Below are 12,617 nucleotides of genomic sequence, written 5' to 3'. Positions count from 1 at the left end.
GAACAAAGCTTAACTTTCCTGCATTTTCTTGATTTATCTTCTCATATCTGAAGCTGTAAAAATACATGTATACATGTACGTATATTTTTTTCAGGAAATGGACATAGATGAGATCTTGAAGAGGGCTGAGACCCGGGAAAATGAAACTGGCCCATTAAGTGTGGGAGATGAGTTGCTTTCCCAGTTTAAGGTACTACACCTTTCCATTCTGCAATGCATATGAAGTATAGCACAATGTGTGTTTTAGAAGTCCCTTTCCTTGCCAGCTCCAACTAACTTTTCTCCCGATACAGTTTGTTGAAGTAGGTCACATAGTGGCTCATTTTGGTTTTGACATGTTTTCTTCATACCCTTAAAAAAAATTAAAGATAAATTCAAATATAATTTCATATCGGGAACCTTTGAAAAACTGTGCTAAAAATGTGTCCAAAAGATGTGAAATGTAAGCTTCTGTCACCTTTTTCAATATTTGTGTTTTATGAAAATGAAAGATCATGAACACAAACTACTGAGAACGTTTATATCTATTTCTTCTGCTCCCTTCAGGAATAGGAGTGTGATTTCAGAAGAATCTTACTTGTTAGCCCTTTTATTTTGTGGGAAGTTTTGGAGTGGGGTATAAATGTTCTAAATAAGTAATTGTATGTTAGCCAAATTTTCAGTAGTTTTAGGCCATGGCTTCTAACACAGACATGCAGAAAAAGTACGTTTGGTCAAAAGTGTACAGATGACATGTATTAAATAGATAATTATCAGATTAGACTTCCTTGTGGCACGAGGATTGTATTACCTGTGTCTTTGTCCAGCTGTGTTTAGTGTAATGCCCGTTCTTGCATTGCATCTTTTGGTGCAGTAAATATTTTTTTTTCTTTAACTGCAATGTAGGGTGGAATGAGATTGTTGTATTGGTGGCGTATTCCAGACATCTGCCAGCAATGCATTGCAAGGATGATGGGTTCAAAAACATTTGTCATGGGTACCAAATTTATCTCAATTTTGCAGATTTGACTTCTTCCTGATTCCAAGCTACAAATGTATATTTTTAGGCTAGTTTATGAATAGTCTGTTTTCCATTTCATTCTCATGTTTGCAGCTACTACTTTTGCTACAGATGGCATCTTGAAGCTGTTGCTACCTCCCACAAGAATGTGCTGATGTTTTTAACTAGGTCATAGGTAGGGAGTTTCACTCTCTCAGCAAGGAAAGAATGCATGCCGGATGAAATGTAGAGAGCAGATACTGATTCTAGCATCCAGATAAAATTGTTCCTGAGTAATCCTACTGAAATAAGTACTCCTTTAGTAATTCTTGAATAACTTAGTCTGGATGTCATCCAGTATTTATAGTCTTTTAAGTGCATTTTGAGGTTTTGTTGCGACTGAAAAAGAGGCTGTGTTGTCTTCTCCTTCCCCCCCCCCACCGCCCTTTTTGGCCATTTTGTGCAATAATTAAAAAGTTGTGAATTTAAAAAAGTAATTTGGGAGTTCATGATAGGAAGTACTGAAAGTGAAAGTCTCAGGAAAAACTCTGGTATGTGCAAATCTAAGTGGTTGCCTGTGGCTTCAAGCTTCTTTCTTAACACACTCAAAGATATTCTGCACATTTACTCCATTTATAAATAAGGTATTAACTGTTCCAATTACCTCTGTTCTTTTGTTGGATTTGTATTAAAAAGGGGAGTTTATTTGGTTTTTATAATTATACATCTCTCTTTCTGCCATGAATAAACAAAAGTTCAGTAAAAACATATATTTTAACAGGTGGCCAATTTTTCTAACATGGATGAAGATGACATTGAACTGGATCCTGAACAAAACTCAAGAAACTGGGAGGAAATAATTCCAGAGGTCCAGAGGCGAAGATTAGAAGAAGAAGAAAGACAAAAAGAATTGGAAGAAATTTATATGCTTCCAAGAATGAGAAACTGTGCAAAACAGGTACACTCGAATTTTGAGAAGACTTCTTCTGCCATTGTTTTTTGTGCTAAAACCAGTTATGTATGAAATGCTGAAAATGGCTTAACATCAAATTTGGACACACATCTTTTGCATTTCTTTTTGAAAAACATAGATCAGCTTTAATGGAAATGAAGGGAGACGTTGCAGGAACAGAAGATATTCTGGATCAGATAGTGACTCCGTTTCAGAAAGAAAACGACCCAAAAAACGTGGAAGACCACGGACTATTCCACGGGAAAACATTAAAGGATTTAGTGATGCAGAGATCAGGCGGTAAGAAACAGGAAAAGATCTACAAGTGGAAAATAGCAAACAATGATTCTCTGGACTGTTGCTGAAATCTTTTTAAGCTTTAAAAGATAGAAATGTTCCTCTGTTATTAGACAGTGCTTCAAAATTATTTCTTTAAAATATTTGTTTCAGTTAATATATATCTTCAGATGACTTTTTGCTTTTGTTATAATAAAGTGAAAACTTTTAATAAAGGTACTGTAAGAACACTTAATTTATGCAGGTTTATATTAAGCTGAAAATAAAAAGCACTGCTGGAATAAGTTAGGTGCATATTTGTTTGAATAAAGTGGGGGAAAGTATTTGAATTTTGGGTTTTTATTGCAGTTCTTATAATTTATCTCTCCCACCTTCCAAAATAGCTGGTTCTAAAAGTCATTTTAGATTGAAAACAGATGACTGCTACTGCTTGGATTGCCAAAATAATATGGTTTGTGTATTAAGAAGTAAATTGCTATTTATTCAATCCATAGTTGCACAACAGATAGTGAATTCAGTATCAGGGGAGTAGCTACTGCTGTTCAAAGGTGTCCAGTGAACACAGGCGCTCCCAGTTTTCATGGGGGTGGGGGCTGTTCCATGGCTTCTCTCATTGAACTCCTCACTGTGTGAGCCAGCTAAGAAATTGAAGGTGTGGAAGCACCCTGAAAATATTCAGGTGGGGTGGGCAATGTTCATTTATGGAACACAGGTGCCTGCTGACTTGGCTATGCCCCTGTCCATCAAATATCCAACTCCACCCGCTCCTTTCCTCCAGGATATTTAATAGTATATGAAGAGATGTTTCATCTTTTGACTATAAATAAAAACTACTGTAGTAAACATAGATCCACAGATGCTTTCCTTGTTTAATATAATCTGCCCTGAATCTCCTTTGCCTTGTTTTAACAACATAAAGCATTGATTTTAGAAATAACTATAAACTGTAAATCTACAATTGAACGTATGACTAGACACTTCTGCTTTTTATATTTCTGTTCTCTTGAAAAGAAAAATTCTGAGTCTAGTTTTATTTGTATACATCACTCTTTGTGTTGAATATTCTTTATTTCCTTTATACGTTTAGTCGTGTGTGTGACATCCATTTATAGATCATTCAGTGAAATTTCCCAACACATTTCCTTCTTAACGCTATCTAGTTTATTCTGTGTGTACGCTATACATATTCTAATGCCATATCTTAAAACACGTATGACAAATAAATCTCGCACTTAATTTATCCAATTATTTTTATTAGGTTTATCAAGAGTTACAAGAAATTTGGCGGTCCTCTTGAAAGGTAAGCCTACCTGATAACTGTAACCTTGATCACTTGATATTTTTCTTATTTTTATAGTGCTGAATCAAAAAGAGGTATGAACAGATGTTAGTGTCTGATCATTCACTGAAACCATTTGGATAGATTTTTCCAACGCAAACATGTTCCTAGCTGTTAAAATTAATCAATTCTTGTACATTTTCTTTGCATTAATTTTGCACCCTCCTAGAGCCTAACATAAATGGTCATTTAAGTCCCTTCATGTGATTTGACTAATCTGTTGAAGTCAGTGGTTGGACATCCTGATTAATGAAGTGAGCACACTTTGAGGTACTCTGGGGGCATGTCAGGAGCCCCTACCTGTTTCCATTTTGGAAAAAAATCAAAAATCTGTCATGTATTACAGCTAGAGTTGTAATATTTGTACTCTTGTTACAGGTTAGATGCAATAGCTAGAGATGCTGAACTAGTGGATAAATCTGAGACAGACCTCAGAAGACTTGGAGAGCTAGTGCATAATGGCTGCATCAAGGCTTTAAAGGACAACTCACCTGGACAAGAAAGAGCAGGTATAGCTTGCTTGAGAAAAATGGGAAGGATTAGAACAGTAATCAAAAATAAGAGAGTTCACATGTCTGCATAAGCAGCCCCAAAGTATGCCACCCAGTGGACAAACACAGCACATAAAACTGGGCTATCACTAATATGGCTGACCTATCAGAGCTACTTCTTATGACTGTTGTCACACTATTTTGCAGCCAATTTTGCCAGCCATGTCCATGACTACCCTGCTCATATAATGTTTGACTGCTTGGAACTGGCACTAATCTGAAAGAGACTAAGTCTGGGTAGAGCCCTTCCTCAGTGACTCTACTGCACCAAGAGACTCAGTCTGGATGTGCCTGTTGTATGTTTCTGGAGAGCTGTATGAAGGCCATACTGTCTTCTGTGATGATATTGCACAATGCACATTGTTGCTCCACGATTCCAGCACTGGCACATGCAGCATGTAGGGGACAGAGCAGCCTGGACTTAATGCAGAGGCCACAAAACAGTTTCCTAAACTGGATGTTACCCATTATCACTCATGATATGTGCTCTATCAGTGAGGTAACTTTATCTGGGAGTTGAACTCAATTCAGCACTGCTAATTACCGTGTGTGCCTCAGATGCATTGCTGGTTCATCTTGGAACTTGTTTGTGCTGATCGCCTCTTTCTGCTAGTGGTGTATCATGTTCCTTCACATTTGGGGTTATTTTGGAACAACTATATCTGGTATTTAGCTGTTTTGTATTCTTGTTTTAAGGGGGCAGACTGGGAAAAGTTAAAGGCCCAACATTCCGAATATCAGGCGTGCAGGTGAATGCAAAACTAGTCATCTCACATGAAGAAGAGCTAGTGCCATTGCATAAATCCATTCCTTCAGATCCAGAGGAAAGGAAGAGGTTTGTCATTCATTTATTCGGTTTATGTTGTTTTGGGGGAGCCCTAGCCGTACCAAGCCTAAGGAATTCAAATGGTTCCACTCGCTTGCTTTTGCCATAGCTTTCCCCTGTTCTAGCCACTTTTAACCTAGATATGAAGAAGGAGACAGTGGAAGAGAGTCAGTGTGGTGGGTGTATCATGGCTAATGTGTCAGGCTAGGAGCAAGGAGACCAGGTTCAAATCCCCACTCAGCCATGAAGCTCCCTGTCATCACCTTTTGGCCAGCCGCCGTCAGCCTAGGCCACCTCACAGTGTTTTTATGAAAATCAAACAGGGACCCATGTATGTCACCTTGGAGGCAGGGCAAGAGAGCAAACTTAATTAAATATCCTATTTTCATTCTGTTTTTGTTAAGTTTTATGTTGGCTCTACTGTGACTTCTATGAACAGTGGTAATATAGCTACTGAATATGCTCACTGATTTTTCTTCAGATACACCATATCTTGTCATACTAAGGCTGCTCATTTTGATATAGACTGGGGCAAGGAGGATGACTCCAATCTTCTGATAGGCATTTATGAGTATGGATATGGTAGCTGGGAAATGATAAAAATGGACCCTGATCTCAACTTGACACAAAAGGTAAATCCTACTTTCCATCTGTTGCACATAATGTTAGGAGGGGGAAAACTGCTAGTTTGGGGGATAGCCAAACACTCAGCTGCCCCGAGCAGAGTGAAGTGGAGGGGTGGGGTATAAATATTAAAAATAAATAATAGAGGTGCTTTCTTTCTTTCCTACAGAGGCCTTTGTCTTCTTACTGACCCATTATTCATTAAAAGGGTGGCCAACATTCTCTGCAGCGGGTGGGGCAGAAGCTCTGACCTTGCAGGGAGCCAAGAGAATAGCTACACTGAAGGCTTGTGGCACACCCCAGTGCTTGGGGAGGGGGAAGCACTTTTCATTTCTCTCCCCTCCCTGCAAAATTCCTTTACAAATATGCCCCTGAAGGTCACGCATTCCTGTCTCATTGCAGGAACACCTGCAGTGGGTTCAGTGCAAGGGATAGAGGCCAGACCACCCATTGTTAGGAATGATGTGTCAGCCACCGACCGCACATGTAGTGTTGTCTGTCCGGAGATACACACTCTCTCACACACACACACACCTACACACCTACCTTGGCTACTATGTAACTTTTTTTTAAGCACCCAGAAGGCCAAACTACTATTTAATATAATGCTTGACCTTATTTGTAGGATTAAGCTGGAGTGGAAGAAATTCAAACATAGAAAGGCTTTCCCTATTTAGCCAGTCTGTTTTTATCCATCAAGCTGATGAAAGTCAGTATGTAAGAGAGGTGTTTAAATTGCCATTTTAGATTCTGCCAGATGATCCAGATAAGAAACCCCAGGCCAAGCAGCTGCAGACCCGTGCAGACTACCTCATAAAACTACTCAATAAGGATCTTGCAAGGAAAGAAGCACAAAGACTTTCTGGGGCAGTAAGTCATTTCGTTGTCAGCAAGATGATAAAATTGTTGTGTTACTGTTCAATCTTATCTAGAGCTAGTATATTTCTGCATTGTTTTCTCCATCTTGAAATTAAATTTAAAGCTCTACTGACGTAAATATATCAAATCAAGATTTCATATGCATTTTTTGTATTTTTTTTTTCTTTTTTCCTCAACTACTTCTATTCCGTTTTCTAATATGTTTGTCTTGTTTGGAAGAATGCAAACTGCTTGAACATGGGGAATTGGTAGTAGTTATAAAACAGTCTGGAAATAACGTGACATGCTAAAGTCTTTCTGGTGTTTAGGGAGGCTCAAAGAGAAGGAAGATGAGAACTAAAAAGAGCAAGACACTAAAAACAGCAAAAGTGAAAGAAGAGATAAAAAGTGATTCATCGCCACCTCCTTCAGATAAGTCGGATGAAGAGGAAGAGGAGGATAGCAAGGTGAATATCTTGAGATTTGTATTGGAAAAATTAAGTATTCTTAATTTATTTTTTGGACTGAAGTGTTATGTAGTTTTGTCATGAGATAATCTTCATATTGTAGACAGGAGCTGAGACAGAGAAAATAAGGCTTAGCCTAAGGTTGAGGTGAGATTTCATCTGATGAGTTCCTGTCATACTTTTAGGCAGCTCCCCAGTCCGAAGCAACTGTGTATGAAATATGGCCAAAATAAAATTGACCTGGTGTTATAGTTTACTCCCACCCACTTATTTCATTCCTATTAGATTCCTATTAGAGGTTTTTAGGCAGCAGTGGCTTTAGGTGTACTTATTTAACCAGTTTCTTGTGAGTTTCTTGTGGAGCCACCTGATGGTGCAGCGGAGAAATGACTTGAGTAGCAAGCCAGAGGTTGCTGGTTCGAATCCCCACTGGTATGTTTCCCAGACTGGGGGGAAAAATCTATATCAGGCAGCAGAGATAGACAAAGATGCTGAAAGGCATCATACTGCATGGGAAAGGGCAATGGTAAACCCCTCTTGTATTCTACCAAAGACAACCACAGGGCTCTGTGGTCGCCAGGAGTTGACACCGACTCAACGGCACACTTTACTTTAACTTTCTTGTAGATTAGAAAGTGTTTACTTATTCATGCAACAATTACTGCTTTTTCTGCAGAACACACTTTTCAACAAATCATGAAACAAGTTTAATATGAATGATGTACATATATAAATATAACACTGAGAGAGGAGATTTAATTTAAATTGGGAAGGAATTATCCAGTCTCCTTGCCTTTTCTTCCTCTGACCCTTATCCATCTTTTCCTAACTGAGAGAGAGATAAATATACTCATGAAATGGCTTGCAGTTTACAAGCATGTGTACTTTGCACCACAAAGTCTGGATTTTCTGTGTGTAAAAGTACCCGAGCAAACTGCTAGTTTGATAAAATCCCAGCCTGAACCCTATGTCCAGCCCTAACATCAACCCAACCCTGACACTAACCCTCATGTTGTAAACCTAAAAACCTAATCCCAACCTTAACCCTAACCCTAATCTATGCTTTTCAAATGGGGTTTTCCCTTGTTTTCTAGCAACTTAATATTTCCCAGGTTTTCCTCCCCACCCACCCACCCACCCACCCACCCACCCACCCTTCTCTCTCTCTCTCTCTCTCTCTCTCTCTCTCTCTCTCTCTCTCTTTTAATAGTTCGGGCGATGTCTGGAAAACAGACATCTTGCCTGTGAAAACAGAGGCCAAGTTCAGATGTAACAGGAAACCAGAGGTCCCTCACCTTCATTTTCCTCACCTGCACATCCAGATGTGGGGAAATTGAGTTTGTGGTGGAAAGGGACTCACAGTTTCCCTCCCCAAACTGGACTCTGAACCTTCAGTGAGAGTGAAGGTTCACTGCTGCAAACTCCATTTCTGCAGCACCAGCATTACATCCAAACACTGGCACTGAAGTTTCGGCCCCATGGAACCAGAGTTGAAGGAGGAGCTCCCATCTGATTGTTTGTGCAGGCTGCCATTCTGTCAGGAAGGAAATCTGCACAGCCAGCTCCCCTGCCTCTCTGCAGTCTCGTACATCCAAATGCGGAGTGGGAGGGGGCGCAACACATTATATCTGAAGGCAGCCAGAATGTTTCTGTATTTTGTGGTTTGGTCTGGGAGTTTCATTTCAGTCATTGAGACCCAAGCAGCATTATATTATAGATATAGGTGAAGGAAAAACAGTTGTTATAGTGCAGTCTGCCAAGAGAACAAAAGGATGCTTTTTAAAAAAGTGATTAAATGCTAACTTATTTCATCGTTTCTAAATTAAAATATTAAATCTTTCTTCATTTTATGTTGGATTCTAGATTTTTCATTGTGCTTTTATATTCCAGGAGGAAATGTCTTCAGCAAAACATCCAAATAAAAAGATAAAAGCAGAAAAAGAAAATGAAGAAAACCCTGATGGTGATACTGGCATGAAAAAGGAGACTGATGAAAAAAGAGAGATGAAGGAAAACAAAAGGGAGATAAAAAGGGAGAAAAAAGAAAAGGAGGACAAGAAAGAGTTGAGAGAAAAAGACATGAAAGAGAAGAAAGAAAGCAAAATAAAAGAATACATACAGAGAGAAAAAGAGGTAAAGGATCAAAATGTCTTGAATGCTGCAATCCTGAACACACTTACTCAGCAGTAAATCTCACTGAACTCAACAGGACTTAATTCTGAATAAATTTGCTTAGGGTTGTGCTGTAAATTTAAGCCTTTTTAGGTGTCTGTCATCCCACTAATGGGCTGGCTGTCCTTTTAGTACTTCTGCTCACTTAGCTTAAGGCTGTAAGCTCCAAAAGGGGAAGGAATTCTTCTCTGCTTCTTTCTACATTGTACTTTTTCAGTATCTAGATATGTCCTATGCAGAATGCTGGCTTGCATGATGTACTTTCCTATCTGTAGCATGTCATCTTAGAACCATGGGCTCTTTTTAATCTATAGACAAATGAATCAAAATCCGACATCAAAGACAAAACCAAGAAAGTCTCATCAGCAGACACCCCTGTTCATATAACAGCAAGTAGTGAACCAGTTCCTATATCTGAAGAATCTGAAGAGCTGGATCAGAAGACATTCAGTATAGTAAGACTCCTTCTTTGTTATATTGAAGATTTAAGAGTACTTTGTCATTTTGTTGTACCATTTAACTTGAGGTATTATGAGGCATTTGAGTCACTGTCTGCATTATCAAGAAAAGCATAAGGACCAGCACCTAGCAGACCCTGAGCCAAATGTGGCCCGTGGAAGGGTAATGCCTGCCCTCCCCGTCAGTAGCCAGACCAGGGCAAAAAAAGAAGGTGGAGAGAATGGTGATTACAGCAGTGATATTTCCCAGCAGATCATTTTTTGGAGGTTGGGGTTGAGATTTTGGCCTGTTATTCCCACTTCCTTAAGGGTAACACCTTGGTAAAACCAGATGCTGAAAAAGATTGAACAGTGGCTGGTGTGTAATGCATTTGTTATAGGGAAAATGTTAAAATATATGTTCTCAGGCATGTAAACGTTGCAACATTGAATATTGTGCTTTTTTGTTGGAGAACAGTATATAAATAATACAGGAGACCCTCATTATCTCCGGTTTCATGTATCCATGGATGAGTTATAGAGACAGGTTTTTTTTATCCGTGGCATGAAATATAGGCGATTTTCACCTATCCATGGTTTCCTTGTGGCCAGAAATAACTTCCAATGTCATTTCCAGCCACTATTTTGAAGCACAGAGACATTTTGTGGCTTTTTATGTTAAAATAAGAAATGTACTTGAAAAATAAGAGCATTTGGGTAGCATTCCTGGAGAACAAGGTGCTATGCCTTTCTCGGTTGCTGAGCTGCCAGGGACATCTCTATGGGTTATCCCTCTCAGGAGCTCCAAGGCAGGACAGGAATTAAATGGTTAAAAAGAAGACATGCCTACCCAAGCCTGAGAGGGATAACCCCGCCCCAGTTCTTTCTGTCCTCGGCAGCTCCAGCTCCAGGCAGCATTTCTCTTTAGCTCTGCATTCTTGCAGAAATCTTTTCACTTTCATCACCTAATTAGTTGCCTATCTGTTATTATTCTGATCCCTGATTTGACCTCTAATTTTTTAAAAAAAACAAAAAACCTGGTTTTCAGCTGTCGCTATTCTCTCCCCCTCCCCCCCTTTTTCCTTCCTTGTATGGAGCCTGTGGTCACGGGTACTGCCATAATTTTAGTTCCCAGGGCCAACAAAAGAGGTTCGGGCCTGGGTGTTCCTGGCCCTTTTGAGGCCCGCCACCCACCATCGGCTCTTTGAGCGCGGCAGCAACGGCCGCTCAAGGATCACCCGTTTGTGCCTCTGCATCTCAACCAGCAGTGCTTTCGGCCGACACTCAGTCGCCCGAAGCCCCTGCTGCTGTAGCGTCAGCACCAGCCGCTTCTCAGCCTTGCACACCGCTGGGCCAGCTACGCGTCTCCTGCCTTCGGGCTGTGAAATGCAATCCTCCGCTGCCCGGCACTCCAGCGCTCCTTCAGCCTGCCAAGCTTCAGAAGGGGAGTTGGTGTTTTCAAGGCGCCCAATCCTGAACCCTCACCCGACTTCGGAGGAGATCAGGCTTATTGGACTTTGAGCGCGACGCAGTGAGTTGGACAAAATTGTGGCTTCTTCTCCGTCGGCCTCTGAAAAGCCCGCGGATGTGTCGCGAGTGGGGGTGGGGCAGAAGGGACATTCCACATCATCCCCAAAGGCATTAGGATCCCAAGTGGCTCAGGAGCGGGAAAAGTCTAGCCATAAAAAATCAGTAACAGGAGCAACACCTGCTGTAGCCATTACACTTCCCACACCCATACCACCTGAGTGGCAGGCCTGGTTTAAGAACACAATAATAGACACAGTCTATCAGGTACGGCCCCCTAGGAAAACTAAAAAGGCTAAGGGGGCACGAGACATAGATCATCTAGCCCCAGCTCTGCATCCAGCACTTCTACTAGTCCACCTCCTAAGAAAGCCAAGGCAAAAACCAAACATACCCAGCTTGTTTCAGCCGCGGCTGCAAGGTGGGAGGCCCACTCTTCAGAAGCCTCTGACTGTGGCCGTGAGGACATTGTCCCTAACCCTGAGGACACAGACCCAGAGGCCCCCAGTGATAGGGAGGAGGGCGAATGGTCAGGTGGAGAGGACGCAGACCCCAATCCGGTCTCTCAAAGATTATTTGTGGCAGAGGATTTTACTCTGCTTATGACAAAAATTATTAAGGCTATTGGCTTGAAGTCAAAGGACATCACAACCCCTGAACCAACAGCTAAGGGGGATTTGGTGTTTCCCAGGGCTAGGGCGAAGGACGTTTTGATACCTATGCCTGATCTATTCACTGAGGTGATAAGGGAGAAATGGGTGCAACCTGCATCCAATCGCAGGCCTATGTTCATTGCTAATAAATTTTATTCCTTCCAGCAGGGGGCATCAGAGAAGTTAAAGACTCCAAGTACATATGCCCCAATTTCTCAGGATTGGTGTCAGGATCTCTGGTGCCAAAGGATGGTGAGGCCTCTCTGAGGGACCTTGGAGATAGGAAGGCCGAGCTTGTGCCTTCATGATAATTCCGCCTTCATGATAATTCCGCCCTGGTCACACAAGCAGCGGCGGCGGCCTCTATGACGGCTAGGGCCTTGTTGCTCTGGGTAGATGACTTGATTAGTAATCTACCTGCAGACCCAATAAAGATGCGCCAACAGTTGCTGAAATTGCAAAAAGCACAAGCCTTCATGGCGGATGCCACGTTGCATACCATCAGGTTCTCCACTCGTGTCTCGGCTTCAGCAGTAGTGGGCCGATGCCACTTGTGGCTTAAAAATTGGCCAGTGGATGCGACCTCAAAGATTAACTTAACCACAGTGCCGTATGACTCCTCCAAACTTTTTGGAGAGTCAGCTTTAAAGGATGTGTTGGTAGAGTCAAAGGATAGACGCAAAACAATGCCTCCTTCTTCTAAAAAGACTGGAAAGCCCCCCTACAGGAGGCCTTTTCAGTACAATCAGACCAACCAACTGTCTGCTCAGCCCTTTCGTGGGTTTCACTCCTTCCGGGGCAGGGGAGATAATAAGGGACAGAGAGGGTTCTGGAACCGACAACGCTAACCTTACAAGGATTCCGCAAATTTCAAGCCAGCCTCCATGCAGTCCAAGTCCAAATCACAACAATGACAGGGAGCATACCACGCTTAG

General features: G+C 41.3%; 1 protein-coding gene across 5 annotated transcripts in view; it reads left to right on the top strand.

Moving 5' to 3' along the window:
* CHD1 (chromodomain helicase DNA binding protein 1) overlaps positions 1-12,617 on the top strand; it is a 109,345-nt gene that overhangs the window by 84,418 nt on the left and 12,310 nt on the right. For all 5 annotated transcript variants that reach the window (XM_053290684.1, XM_053290683.1, XM_053290682.1 and 2 more), the window contains exons 22-32: positions 95-190; positions 1,761-1,937; positions 2,071-2,231; positions 3,487-3,528; positions 3,946-4,076; positions 4,815-4,953; positions 5,426-5,576; positions 6,316-6,438; positions 6,756-6,893; positions 8,784-9,026; positions 9,380-9,520. In XM_053290684.1, coding sequence (XP_053146659.1) covers positions 95-190; positions 1,761-1,937; positions 2,071-2,231; positions 3,487-3,528; positions 3,946-4,076; positions 4,815-4,953; positions 5,426-5,576; positions 6,316-6,438; positions 6,756-6,893; positions 8,784-9,026; positions 9,380-9,520 — 1,542 coding nt within the window. The remainder of the gene's footprint in view (positions 1-94; positions 191-1,760; positions 1,938-2,070; positions 2,232-3,486; positions 3,529-3,945; positions 4,077-4,814; positions 4,954-5,425; positions 5,577-6,315; positions 6,439-6,755; positions 6,894-8,783; positions 9,027-9,379; positions 9,521-12,617) is intronic.

This window comes from Hemicordylus capensis, chromosome 2 (genome assembly GCF_027244095.1).
Source record: "Hemicordylus capensis ecotype Gifberg chromosome 2, rHemCap1.1.pri, whole genome shotgun sequence".
Classification (NCBI taxonomy): domain Eukaryota; kingdom Metazoa; phylum Chordata; class Lepidosauria; order Squamata; family Cordylidae; genus Hemicordylus; species Hemicordylus capensis.
Note: the sequence above shows the minus strand (reverse complement) of the source record. Positions and strands in the feature narration are given on the sequence as shown.